This window comes from Cydia splendana, chromosome Z, assembly GCF_910591565.1.
Source record: "Cydia splendana chromosome Z, ilCydSple1.2, whole genome shotgun sequence".
Taxonomy (NCBI): Eukaryota; Metazoa; Arthropoda; class Insecta; order Lepidoptera; family Tortricidae; genus Cydia; species Cydia splendana.
Genome location: NC_085987.1, coordinates 13,847,474 through 13,860,699, shown reverse-complemented (window position 1 = coordinate 13,860,699; position 13,226 = coordinate 13,847,474). Strand labels below are relative to the sequence as shown.

General features: G+C 37.5%; 1 protein-coding gene across 1 annotated transcript in view; it reads right to left on the bottom strand.

Annotated features, from left to right (window-relative positions):
* Positions 1-13,226, bottom strand: part of LOC134804467 (aquaporin AQPcic) — a 49,216-nt gene that overhangs the window by 9,797 nt on the left and 26,193 nt on the right. The window contains exons 2-4 of the mRNA XM_063777517.1: positions 11,845-11,943; positions 10,268-10,389; positions 5,310-5,579 (exon numbers count right to left, since the gene is read on the bottom strand). Coding sequence (XP_063633587.1) covers positions 5,310-5,579; positions 10,268-10,389; positions 11,845-11,932 — 480 coding nt within the window. The 5' untranslated portion in view covers positions 11,933-11,943. The remainder of the gene's footprint in view (positions 1-5,309; positions 5,580-10,267; positions 10,390-11,844; positions 11,944-13,226) is intronic.

The window sequence follows — 13,226 nt, the reverse complement described above, 5'->3', positions numbered from 1 at the left end:
ATGATTTTTTGAAAATAATGTTGTGAAATGAGCAACTTTACGATAGAGAAGTTTTAAGTTTAGCCGCCTAAAAAACTATGTTCCTGAAGTAAGTTACGTAGTTGACTACAAATAATAATACCTTATATATCTGAGATTAAAAAAATATTGCGACTTGTTCTGTAATGCAAATAGAAACTTTTGATATCGACTGATTTATGTGTATACTAACCAATCTCTTGAAAATAAAGTTTTATTTCATTTTTACGATTGATTGCAATGAGCTCTCAAGATTTAAATTTTATCTATTAGAAAACGACACTGACAGACAGTTTAAGCAAAAAACAATACCGATTTAGAGGTGAAAATGTATTTTCTGACTTTTTCATATAAAATCACAAAATTGAATATTTTTACTTTTAATGTGACACGCAATCAATTTTTCTGAGCACATATGAAAGAAATTCTGTCATTCAAATGAAATAAATCCTAAAACCCCAACTAAATACTATATTTAACCCCTTATGCCACTTTAAACTTACATAACAATAACAGTATTTGCTCCATACATTTACGAAAAGGTACCTTATGGAAATAAATCTAATAATACATCACTACAAAATATCAATCATATTACAGTTTATCTTTTATGAATAGAAAATATTAATTTACATTAAACTGCCCCAAATTTAATTAGTTCTTCGTCATAATAATCTTAAAAAAGACCAATAATTTGTATGTAATGAAAAGGTACCTTGTGGTCAAGTTACATGATGAGGCATGATGATGATGGAACAGTTAGGATAAACTAATAATATTTTGGGGTTAAGATGGTATAAATCGTCTATTTCTTATCAATAATATATTTCGGTTGCTATTGAAGATAAGCGGCATTGAGGTTCAATGACCTCAGATATTCCATATGGTAATGCGTCGGGTATTGGCATTTTTCAGCAAACCAATGGCTGATTTACTGCATGCGACCAAACCAAATGAAGATTATTCTAGTTAAGAAAGACTTGACGAGAGTAACTTTGGTATTTAATAGCAATCTACTTGGATTTGTGATGTCGGTCTATGTACGGTTATAATATTTGCGAGGCGCCCCAACCAGAACTGAAATTATCAAATTAGTTTTGCAGAATGCTAATACAGTTACCAATCTACCAAACTTCTTTTCCCGTATTGACTAGTTTTTTTGGGAATTTTCAATCTTTTTTCCATAAGGTACCTTTTCTACTAAACTCTGAGACGACATTACTAGGCTTATAACTAACTTATAACAAAAATAAAAACAGGTAAACAAACGTTACGCATTAAGGTTTCAGATCACACAATAAAAAAAAATTGAGCATTTTTTCACCTCTTTACAAAACATTTCATATCTCCGAAACTAGAAACCCTCATAAGGTACCTTTTCCCGTGGAACGTCACATATATGCGCTGAAACTTGGCACAGTTAATGACTCTTAGCTTGTTTTGAGTAGATTCAGACCGGGAGCCATCGAGAGCCACGGCACATTTAGTGGGGGGAAGGGGGAAAGTTAGACGCTGCCGCGCTTCAATTGAAGCAACATTTCTCTAATACATATTAGGGCATGTGATACCTATACCTATGTATATATCATTTTCGGATAAATTAAGGACGAGGAATCTATTTTTAGAACAAAAACAATGCACTTTCTAGCAAAAACATAATAAAGTAAAAATTAAAGTTTGACTTTTTTAGATTTTTAGGTGCAAAAAACAGATTTCATATAAATTTGCATAGCTGTGGTTGATATACAACAAACTGTGTCTAAGTATTTTCAATAATGTTAATATCCAGAGAGGAAAATGAGGACTACGTTTGTATGAACAGGCGATTTCGCGCGGGCACTTCGACTTAAGTATATATATTTATTAAGTATATATATGTATATATAAGCACGACACAAGGCCTTATTGAGCTTACTGTGGGGCTAGATTGTCCCATAATATTTATATTATGTAAATATGTACCTATACATAAAAATATACATATATGGGCGCGGTTCGCGCAGTGTTGTTATCTTATTTATCATTGATACTGTACCTACCTAATCATACAACTACTATTAACTGACGCCATTGATTAAGTAGTAGTAATCAACGCCGTATCATTGATATTCTTTGCGGTTTTTATATAATGACTCATTTATCTGCTAGATAGTTCTTTGTATTGTAATACGTTGGAATAACATTTTATTGAATGATTCAGCGAGTGCGGCTTCCAAGTAAATTGGCAAGTTCAGTTCAGTAGAATAATTTCCGGATCATGATTGTAACTACCTATTGTAAGTACCTAGACCATGTATCAATACACATACCTACAGTAAATTTGAGACCTAGACCATGTATCAATACACATACCTACAGTAAATTTGAGTCCAAGAAACCCCGTTTAAATAAAAAGGAGCAAATACAATGGAATCGCTGACGAGAAAGGCGCCCAGCAGGGGGCCTGGCCAAGATGATATTCGTACATGTGACAAACGCCAAAAAAAAAAAACACTCCGGCAGTGCCGGCAGAAGTGAAAACTCAATGACATTGTAACAGTTTTTCGACCACGTCACGTGTCCGTCTTACGTCTTACGAATCTTACGGTCACGTGACCTGTCGCGAGTTTAAAATTTTTGCCCCATCACAAAAAGTGCACAGCGCCGCTAAGGGGCTGTCCATAAATTACGTCATCGTTTTTTGACGATTTTTGCCCCCCCTCCCCTAAAATCCTCCAAAAATCATGCTTCGAATGACCCCGTTTCCTCCTACGCCATGCTAACATCATCCGATGTCCAGACCCCCCCCCCCCCTAATTTGAAATGACGTAATTTATGAATAGCCTCTAAAGAAGTTTTCACTTCAATAAAAAATGTAGTCTGTGCGGAAAGAGAAGAGTCGTGAAATGTATGGGATCCAATGCGTTCTACCTATACCTATGTATATATCCTCAATACATATAGAGCCCGATAGAGTCTATCCTTTCCGAATAGACTATCGGGGATATCGGGATGACAGATGCTACGAAAAGTCACGTGACTATTTCCGCATACATTAAGTATTCGGTTGGCGTTTTCTTTCAACGATTGTCATCTTGGCTAGGCTCCGGGGAGACTGAATGGGCTCTAATCATTCGTTAATCGGTGTACCTATGTGATTTATGTAGCTACGTCCAAGTCAAATATAAAAACATTGATTATGCAGATTCTGACTTACTTTTATGTCTACCTATAGTCCGACAAGCGAACAATATCGTAGTCAATCACGCGACGACGAGAACGCCAAGGAGTGACGCTGCTGGTATTTTCTTGAAATACTATTGAGTTGTTATCCTCTCTAAGAATTCTGTCGAATTTGTCGCCGTTTAATCATCCGCTAAAATGACCTAGGTCTACGTTCTCAAATTATACTAAAATATCATATAAAAACTCAAAAATGCGCGTTTTCCCAGAGATAAGACCTAGCTAGACCCCCCCGAAAACCCCCATATAGCAAACATTATCGAAATCGTTAGAGCCGTTTCCGCGAGATCCCCGAAATATATAAATAAACATTAATTGCTCGTTTAAAGGTATTAAGATACTATAGCTATGCACGTATTGTTTTGAATTTTTGATTCTCCCCATCCGTCCGCTAATATCATGTTTATAATTTTATTTTGAACTAACTATATGTAATAAAAGAACTTTATTAAAGACTTGAGATCTACCTTAGACTTAATATAGACCACATTTGATATTCACTGACACCACAATTTCGTGATTATATGAGGCATAGAAAGAACTTATCAAAATATAATAAGTATTAGGCACTACTAGCAAATACGCATAATATACCTAATATTATGACATTTATGATGCTACTGAATCTTTGGTGCCTGAGGATCCCAAGTTCTTAATTATTAGAAATAAAAAAAACAAATTCAATTTTATACGTGACTCGACTGTTAAGGTTTTGAAGGTCAACTGGGTATTTTATCCCCGAATCCCCTTACCTACCTATAACTACCTAATACAGTTCTAATAATTTATGTGGCAGTGAAAAACACAAGCCATGCCCGCGGCCCACGTTGGTGTTTTTATAAAAAATAGTGAATAAGCAAAGTACTCATGGCATGGCATGACGTAGACGTTATTATATCATTATAATCATTACGTGCTATTTTAAAAGGTTCGTAGCCCGCAGGCGCGAGAGATCGACGTTGAATAATTACCTGCTGCATGGTAGATAACGTTTTGTCATTGAGCCGGTAATGTGGTTGTGGATTTCTACACAACCAACATCAATACAAATTAATGTTACGGCATTTACTTAACTATACAGTTGATGGTTTAATCACTTTAGGTACAGTCAGCACCAAAAACTGCGGGTCAAACTACGCGTCAAAAGTCATTCTCTAACGGCTTTGTTAAGCTCTGTTAGTTTTAACTCTTAACATCTTAACAAAATAGATATGTATCTATATGTACCTAGCACAATTAGACTGTAACAGATTCCTATTATTTAATGCGAACTGTAGAGATACTAGATATACCTCTATTTGGAACAGTATTCTAGGGTGGCAGATACTTTAGGCGCGTCGTTTCATCCGCTAATATTGATGCTAACTGTACCTACATAGGGTACATACCATATCGACGACATTTCACGTCCATTTACTATGTACTGAGTATGTACCTATGTATTTGACCTACTTAATGTCCTATGTTTTTATAGTGTCCAAAGATTTAGAATTTAGAAAAAAAAAACAATATAATACAAGAGGTAAGTACTCGTATATAAATATATATGCTACAAATTTGGAGGTCGTAGTCTACCTACCTATTATGACTGCAGTATCTATATATAATCGGTGTTCGTGACTAATTGATGGTGACTATGATAAATAGATTGAGTAGAAAAAACCATTATGTCGACAATTAAATGAATTTAAAATGAATCAATAGGTCATAAGTCATGATCATAACATTTCTAACCAATATTTATAATTATAACCGATTATGAAAATGGATTTACAAAAATATCCAAAAGTCAAAGAGTTGGCGCAAGATAGGGAAAGCTGGAAGATACTCCACCGACAAGAGAATAACTCTGAACTTAATGATGATGATTTACAAAAGCCATATTCGCAATTCGTATGAGGCACAGTTGATGACATTTCAATTAACAGAGGTAAGTACCTAATAGATTATTTTGTCATTACAGGTTGTTACAGGCATGGGCACTGTGAAGCAAGTTGACTTTGGGTTTTCACAGATTGGCGATGACTGGAACACTGCCTAAATACAATATATAACAAATAACTACTTACTCCACATACAACGAAGACGAGTATGAAACCTAGGAAGAACTCGATGCCGAAGCCCTGGAGCGGAGTAACGTCGTTGCCGAGAGCGGTGACACCGAGCTTGCCCGCGGCGCGCTCCGGCGTGAGCGCTTTCAGCAGGCCGGAGCCGGCGGCGGCGCCCGCGCACTGCGCGATCACGTACAGCACCGCGCGCGCCGGTTTCACGCGACCCGCCGACGCTAGGCCCGCCGTTACCGCCGGGTTGACGTGCCCTCCCGAGACGTGACCTATCGCCTGCACACAACCATCATATTAAGTTTAAAATTGCTAAGCAACAAGAGTTAAAGCCATTGTCGACACTGCTACTTGTTTCAATGCGTCAAGTAGGTATAGTCTCAACAAAAATAAAACCGGGCAAGTGCGAGTCGGACTCGCACACGAAGGGTTCCGTACCATTAACTATAAAAACGGTCACCCATCCAAGTAGGTACTGACCCCGCCCGACGTTGCTTAACTTCGGTCAAAAATCACGTTTGTTGTATGGGAGCCCCACTTAAATCTTGTTTTATTCTGTTTTTAGTATTTGTTGTTATAGCGGCAACAGAAATACATCATCTGTGAAAATTACAGCTGTCTAGCTATCACAGATCACGAGATATACAGCCTGGTGACAGACGGACGGACGAACGGACGGACGGACAGCGGAGTCTTAGTAATAGGGTCCCGTTTTACCCTTTGGGGACGGAACCCTAATTAGTAATAGGGTCCCGTTTTACCCTTCGGGTACGGAACCCTAATTAGTAATAGGGATAGGGTCCCGTTTTACCCTTTGGGTACGGAACCCTAAAAAGAGGCTGGTAGGTTTGGTATTAACTTAACAAGAACTATACCAGGTTCTTTTTAGGTTAGTTTAGGTCAAGAACAAACAGTAGTCATAAGGTGCTAGAGTAATTATTAGTAATATTAGTATTGCCTCCGATTTGTGCCTTACAAGGCGGGATCCGCGGGATGTACAAAAGTACCTACCGATCTAGATTCTATGACTATTGATTATACAGGGTGTCCCATAAGTGACACGTCACAATGACACTGGAGGTAGGCCAAGAGGACCCAAACCAACTTAACATGACCCCAGTAAAAGTGGCACGGTTTTCGAGTTATTGCCAAATTAAGGTTTTTCATGAATTTTGACCGTTTTTAACATTGTTAGTGCCAGTGTGCACTCGGAAAGGTCTCGTAGTTATTTTTTTTTATGTGGACGGCATCATGAATAGTTAATTAAGATAACAGAATAGGTATTTTATCGATAAACAATGTAAAATGCAAAAAAGTACTGGTTTAATCTTGAATTAAATTCACAGCAAAACATTAATTTCGGCTTTGACCACCTGTCGTGAAAAAAAATTACTAGAAAAATAATGAGCAAATAACGTCAAGCTATTGAGCATGTTATGCAGATTCAAAAATTGTATGACACATGTACCTTCCTGCAATAAAATAGGAATTATTCGAAAGCCTCATAAAAAATAAGTTAAAACTAGGAAATCTGCAATCCGTTGCTACTTAGTAAAAATAACGATTTATGTTAAGATAGGTATCTAATTCTGGATACAGAAATAAAAAAAAAACGCCTATTCAGTATTTGCCAAATGCCTAAAAGAAAGAGATGGAAAATGGTTATCTCCCTTTTTAAGGATATCATTGATTTGATAAAGGTTCAAAGAAAATAAAACACTGCAGGTTGAAGTTTAATCAATTTATTAAAATAATTTTATTTTACTATAGGTGCTCGAATTGTTTTACCCCGGCTCGTATGTACGCTTGGCACCGTCTTGTAAAACTTCAAGTTAATTTTCTTTCACGTAATTCAGACTTTCGAATAATTCCTATTTTATTGCAGGAAGGTACATGTGTCATACCATTTTTGAATCTGCATAACATGCTCAATAGCTTGACGTTATTTGCTCATTATTTTTCTAGTAATTTTTTTTCACGACAGGTGGTCAAAGCCGAAATTAATGTTTCGCTGTGAATTTAATTCAAGATTAAACCAGTACTTTTTTGCATTTTACATTGTTTATCGATAAAATACCTATTCTGTTATCTTAATTAACTATTCATGATGCCGTACACATAAAAAAATTAACTCGAGACCTTTCCGAGTGCACACTGGCACCAACAATGTTAAAAACGGTCAAAATTCATGAAAAACCTTAATTTGGCAATAACTCGAAAACCGTGCCACTTTTACTGGGGTCATGTTAAGTTGGTTTGGGTCCTCTTGGCCTGGTCTACCTCCAGTGTCACTGTGACGTGTCACTTATGGGACACCCTGTATATTCCAAATTTTGTGGTCGCTTGTACTTTACCGTAGACATACATGGTTTGTGAATGTTGAAGACAAATCGTGGACGTCAACTACCACCCACGGTAATTTAAAAGTGACGGCATCTACTTATTTAGGTGAACTCCCCTGCTTTTTCGTGACGGTAGAACGTGCCGTGACCGTGGGCGATCACGGTGAAGTATAAAAGCGACTAATGAAGTCCGAACAGAAGAAGAACTTCCAACAAAGCCAGGCAACCTACTAACAGAGGCATAAAACTACTGTACACACTAAGTCAATACAAATATCGCCTTAGCTTAGCTCCCTGTGCAAAGATATACGGCTAAAGCAAGCAGAGTTAAATCAGATGCTTTAGAGAGAGTATACGTTATCTACATCTGTTTGCGATTACTGTTAAACATTAACAAATGTCGCTGGCAAGTGGCTTCGTTCAGTAAATTATTACAACATGAATTATCTTATCTATGATGCTGTTGATATTTTTTGAGCGATATTGATTTAACGAGACGTTTTTTGGACGGATTTATATCGAGTTATGACTGTTATGAGCCAAATATCACCTAGTTGGTTAGTCAAACTCAACGGAATATACATACTTTCACTTTTTTATAATCACACGTTGGTAGGTATTTCCAAAAGTGAAATATTACTGTCTACTATCACGAAATAGACAATAATCCTCGATTAAGAAACACTACAAGCCTTGGACGTCCTCTTACTTTTTGACTAATAAAGATTTTAGGGATGAAAATGCTTACAAAGCAATAATCATAGTTTTAGAAATCAAATTGTTTTTTATCATCAGAGTTACTAGACAAATAGCTAGGGCTCATTGCCAGGTGGTACGAAGCGGTGTCACATCACATAGTGCACATACTCCGATGACGTTAGTTGGCTGTTGGCTCCGTTATTTTATTAGTGTACCGGTCAGTAAGGCCCAATGTTACGAACTATTTACTCTTTCCCTGCTAAATGAAACAAACTTGTTTTCTTTCAAATTCAAATCTTGCCAAGATTGCAGCATTTGTTTATAGATAGAGTATTATGCTGCATAGATTTTACCAGTGTTCGACATTTTGAATGATAATTCTTAACATGGCCACCATATCCCTTATTATGAAAATGAACAACCTAAGCCTAAGGCCACCCCACACTCGCCGACATAAATATACACACTAGATATACCCCGTTTTTTTCAGATTAGACATTTCATAACCTCTAATTAAAAGTAGTGATAACTTTTTTAGTCTCCTTTACATCTGAGTATCTATATTCACTGAATTACATATTATTGTACCGTAATATTAGAAAACTGGACTAGCTAAGAGGTTGAAATTTTTTAATATGTATGTCTATATAAATAACTGGGTATAGGTATAGCCTTCTTTTAAATCGTCGGCGCCGGCGTCTAGTCAGCGCTATGAAATGTGGTCCTAACTGCTCACTGATGATATGCACAATGCGTTGAAGTCCAAGTATGTATATTAAAGTAGACATGACAAATTTTGTGCTATCAATTAACTATCACGAGATCATGACCATTTTAATAAAACAAATATTTCCGATATCACAGAATATCAAAAAGCAAAAGTCGAATATGGCTCCAGGTTTCAAAGGTGTGACATTTCTCGTGCATTGCGTTGACAAAACGACGCGATTATTAAGCCCCCTCCAGACTATGCGCGTGAATCGCGGGCGAAGCCGCGAACGCGAGTGTGGCGTCGATTTCGCAGATTGTTCACGCCTTCGCGCCTAGTTCTCCGTTTTTTGTCGGTATTTCGGCCCGCGTCAAAGGAGACGCGAAGCGCGAACTTGCAAGACTCCACATTACACAATATTTTGGCTCCTCTGTGGCAAGATAAATATTAATTATATTATGATTATATTATATTAAGCAGCTGTATTTTACGGTTTTACAATAAAACAAAATGGAAAAACAGCTAAATCACGTATGATGCCATAGATAACTAACAGTTAAACTCGATCAGCTGTTGCTTTTCCGCCATATTGCCGCTAACCAAACTGCGAAATCACCGTGAAGTGTGCCAGTGTGGTGTCATACGTCAACTTCGCGATATGTTCGCTCCGCGACGCGATTCACGCACATAGTCTGGAGGGGGCTTTAGAAACAACAATACGAGTAGTAGTGGGTGTAACCATGTTTAAGTAAAACCGGTAGGTAGATAGTTCCAAGTGGGCAAAATAACGGTTATATTATACAAGGTGTTTTAGAAATCTAATATATTCCTTAGGTAGGTATATATATTAGTTCAAGGGCATAAAGCGGTAGGTAGGAAAAGTGTCTGATTCTATTTTTAGACAAAGATTTCTTTAACCTCCTGATGACCGGCACCCTACCCTTAGTACATAAGGTTTGAATTTGAAGTTTTGACTCTTTACAATTTGACAGAGTTCAATTTAAGCTGGCAAATTTTGAACTCTGTCATAGTCAGGAGGTTAAGATTGAAAGGTTATTTTTACTTCACCGGCAAGGCTTTCTATGCTTTGAGAACACTCTTAAACTTATTAGGTAAACTCAACGGACTTTAATTGGTGAGCCATTTAGGGTTCAAGCTAATTTGGTTGTGAATACTAACGGTATGAAACGTCCATTGTAAAGTAAAACGGTACTCACTGAGACGATGGCGAAGACCGCCAAACCGAAGGCGAGGGCGATGAGTACGATGTCTGTCGCAGCGTTCGTCTGCGCGATGTTCACGCAGGCACCACAGCCGAACAGGTTGAGGATCAGGTTTCCTGAACAAAAACAGTTTCTATCATAAACTAGTTTACGTGAAACACATGTAAGAGTAGGCAGGGTGACTGCTATAGTTATTGGCCACTTTATTTTGTCTGATTTGTTAAGAGTGGCTTAACTCAAAATTTTGCATCAAACATTCGATTGGTTCCCCTTTCTAAATCAATCTGTGAGTCAAAAGGAGCAACTCTGCAAAAGGAAATTCCATCATCATCATTTGCCGTATAATTAAGTGAACACCAGGGACTATAACGGCAAAAAGGGTGACGCCGTAGGGGATATATGTTAGTAGTGGGTATTCTCCTCCCCTCTGGCTAGCAGAGGATGATACCAGAAGGAACGAGTCCCACATACCAACCCCAATGGGCTTCCCCATCTCGGGGGTGAGATGCGTAAATGCATTAACCCCTGCGTCAAAAAAAAAAAGATATAAGATTAATAAACAATCCAGACAGGTATGAAGAAACTTTGATTTCTTAAAAATTTATATCTTTTTTTAAATCCTAGGAATGTCGCTTCTATGAAACTACCTATCGATGTACAGTCAGCATCAAAATCAATATACTAGACTATGCATCAATGGTATCATTCTATGTCCATATATAGAACAATAATTGTTCTATATTAATTATAAAACAAAGTTTAATTATTGAACTGTTGCAGATATTATTGAACTCGAACTACTGAGATATATCTCTATGCATTTGGAAAAGTAATCGAGGGTGGCACATACTTCTGGCGCTTTGTTTCATATGCTACTATTGATGCCTACTGTAATAGCTACAAATAGTTAATTGATACAATATTTTCCACTAGACTTCTATTATTTAGAACAACATCAGAAACCTATGTACCTACCTATAATTGTCAAAAACCGGGCAAGTGCGAGTCGGACTCGCGCACGAAGGGTTCCGTACCATAATGCAAAAAAAAAAACAAAAAAAAAGCAAAAAAAAAAACGGTCACCCATCCAAATACTGACCACTCCCGACGTTGCTTAACTTTGGTCAAAAATCACGTTTGTTGTATGGGAGCCCCATTTAAATCTTAATTTTATTCTGTTTTTAGTATTTGTTGTTATAGCGGCAACAGAAATACATCATCTGTGAAAATTTCAACTGTCTAGCTATCACGGTTCGTGAGATACAGCCTGGTGACAGACGGACGGACGGACGGACGGACGGACGGACGGACGGACGGACAGCGAAGTCTTAGTAATAGGGTCCCGTTTTACCCTTTGGGTACGGAACCCTAAAAACTACTCAAACAAAGTCGTTTAGGGAATTGGTAGTCGTAGGCAAGGTAACTTTTTATAGATTGTCCATTATCATATTAATCATCGAGACACACGCATGGGAAATTTCACGCCATTCCGATAACTAGTAAATAGGTCAATATCATCCTATCTATCTGACATGTAGGAGTGTACTTGTACTCGTATGTGTTTTGTTTACCTATGAACTCTGCCAATAGCGCCCTGCTGATGCCCGCTGCTCCTCCCGCCAACTCGTCAAAGCCGAGCTTCGTGCCCAACTCACCCATGACCGTTTATGCTGTAAAAATTAAACATATTACAATCTTTTTTGTTAAATGGTCTGTAAACCCATCCCGTGGATCGAGCGGAGCTTTAAAAAAATGTAGACGCTGTTAATGATATGCTCTGTTTATGCAGGAAACGCGTAAATTAGTTTATGATGGAATACGCTGATAAGTATGAATCTCGACGCCCCTTCATTGCTCGAAAGGTTTACGACATAGTTCGTTAGTTTAGTAAATCAGATAACATTCGTTTGTTCCGACGATTAACATTATTCAGTGAATTCGTCCGCGAGTTCGTTATGTGGACAACAAAGAGCGTCGGTGACTCGGCGATAATTCACCCGTCTAGCTAGGGTAATGAATGGCTAATGGCCGAATAGGTACGAGTAGTATTGTGGCTGGACGTGAATTATTCTAATTAGTACAGGGTTTACGCTCCGAATACGCCCCATCATCCCGCCGAGCGCCATCATGTGACGTTGCTCACGTGACAGTTTAGGAAATGGGAAATCTAATTTCCGCATTGTTAATTTTGACATTTATACAATTATGATACGGGGCCTAAATTTAATTGTGGCCATTTCATGTTCCTGTGTAAGTATAATTATAGAGCGCTGTGTAGGTATAAAAATAGATATAATACATAATCTACATACCTACTAATTGTACCTATGAAATAAGCAAATTATTAGGATGTACAGTCAACCATTGGAAACTTATGGCTATAGTAGAATCATTTCTAATTGATAGATACTTTTTAAACTACATGTTATGGTTACGATAGGTACCCAACTAGCAAATCTATGTGCTATAAAAGTTGAGAGCACGTTTTTATTTTCGCTTTTTGGTGCTATAAACGGTGTAAAAACAGTCGAGTAAAAGTCCTGTAAGCGTTTACTCAACGCGAAAAGGCGCACTTATACAGACTAAAAGTGTTATAAAAATCGAGTAAGCGCTGTATAAGAAGCAAATCGATGCTGTAAGAGTTGAGTAAAAGTGGATAAAAGCACTTCTAGTGTTTTAATAGCAACGATAGTGCTTTTACTCGACTATTTGTTCTATAAACATTAGCAATTTACTATTACTCAGTAAAAGTGTTCTATAAAAGCAGCCGCACTGCTTTTTCTCAGCAAAAATGTTTCGTAAAGGTAGCCGGATTGCTTTTACTCGGCATTTTAAATGTGTAAGAGTGCAGTAAATGCTTTTATTCAACTAATATGTGCTAAAAACGATCTCAGGTAAGCGATTATATTTCAATTATTTGATTAAGTTTGAGGCCTAATCGTCTTCGCGTGTC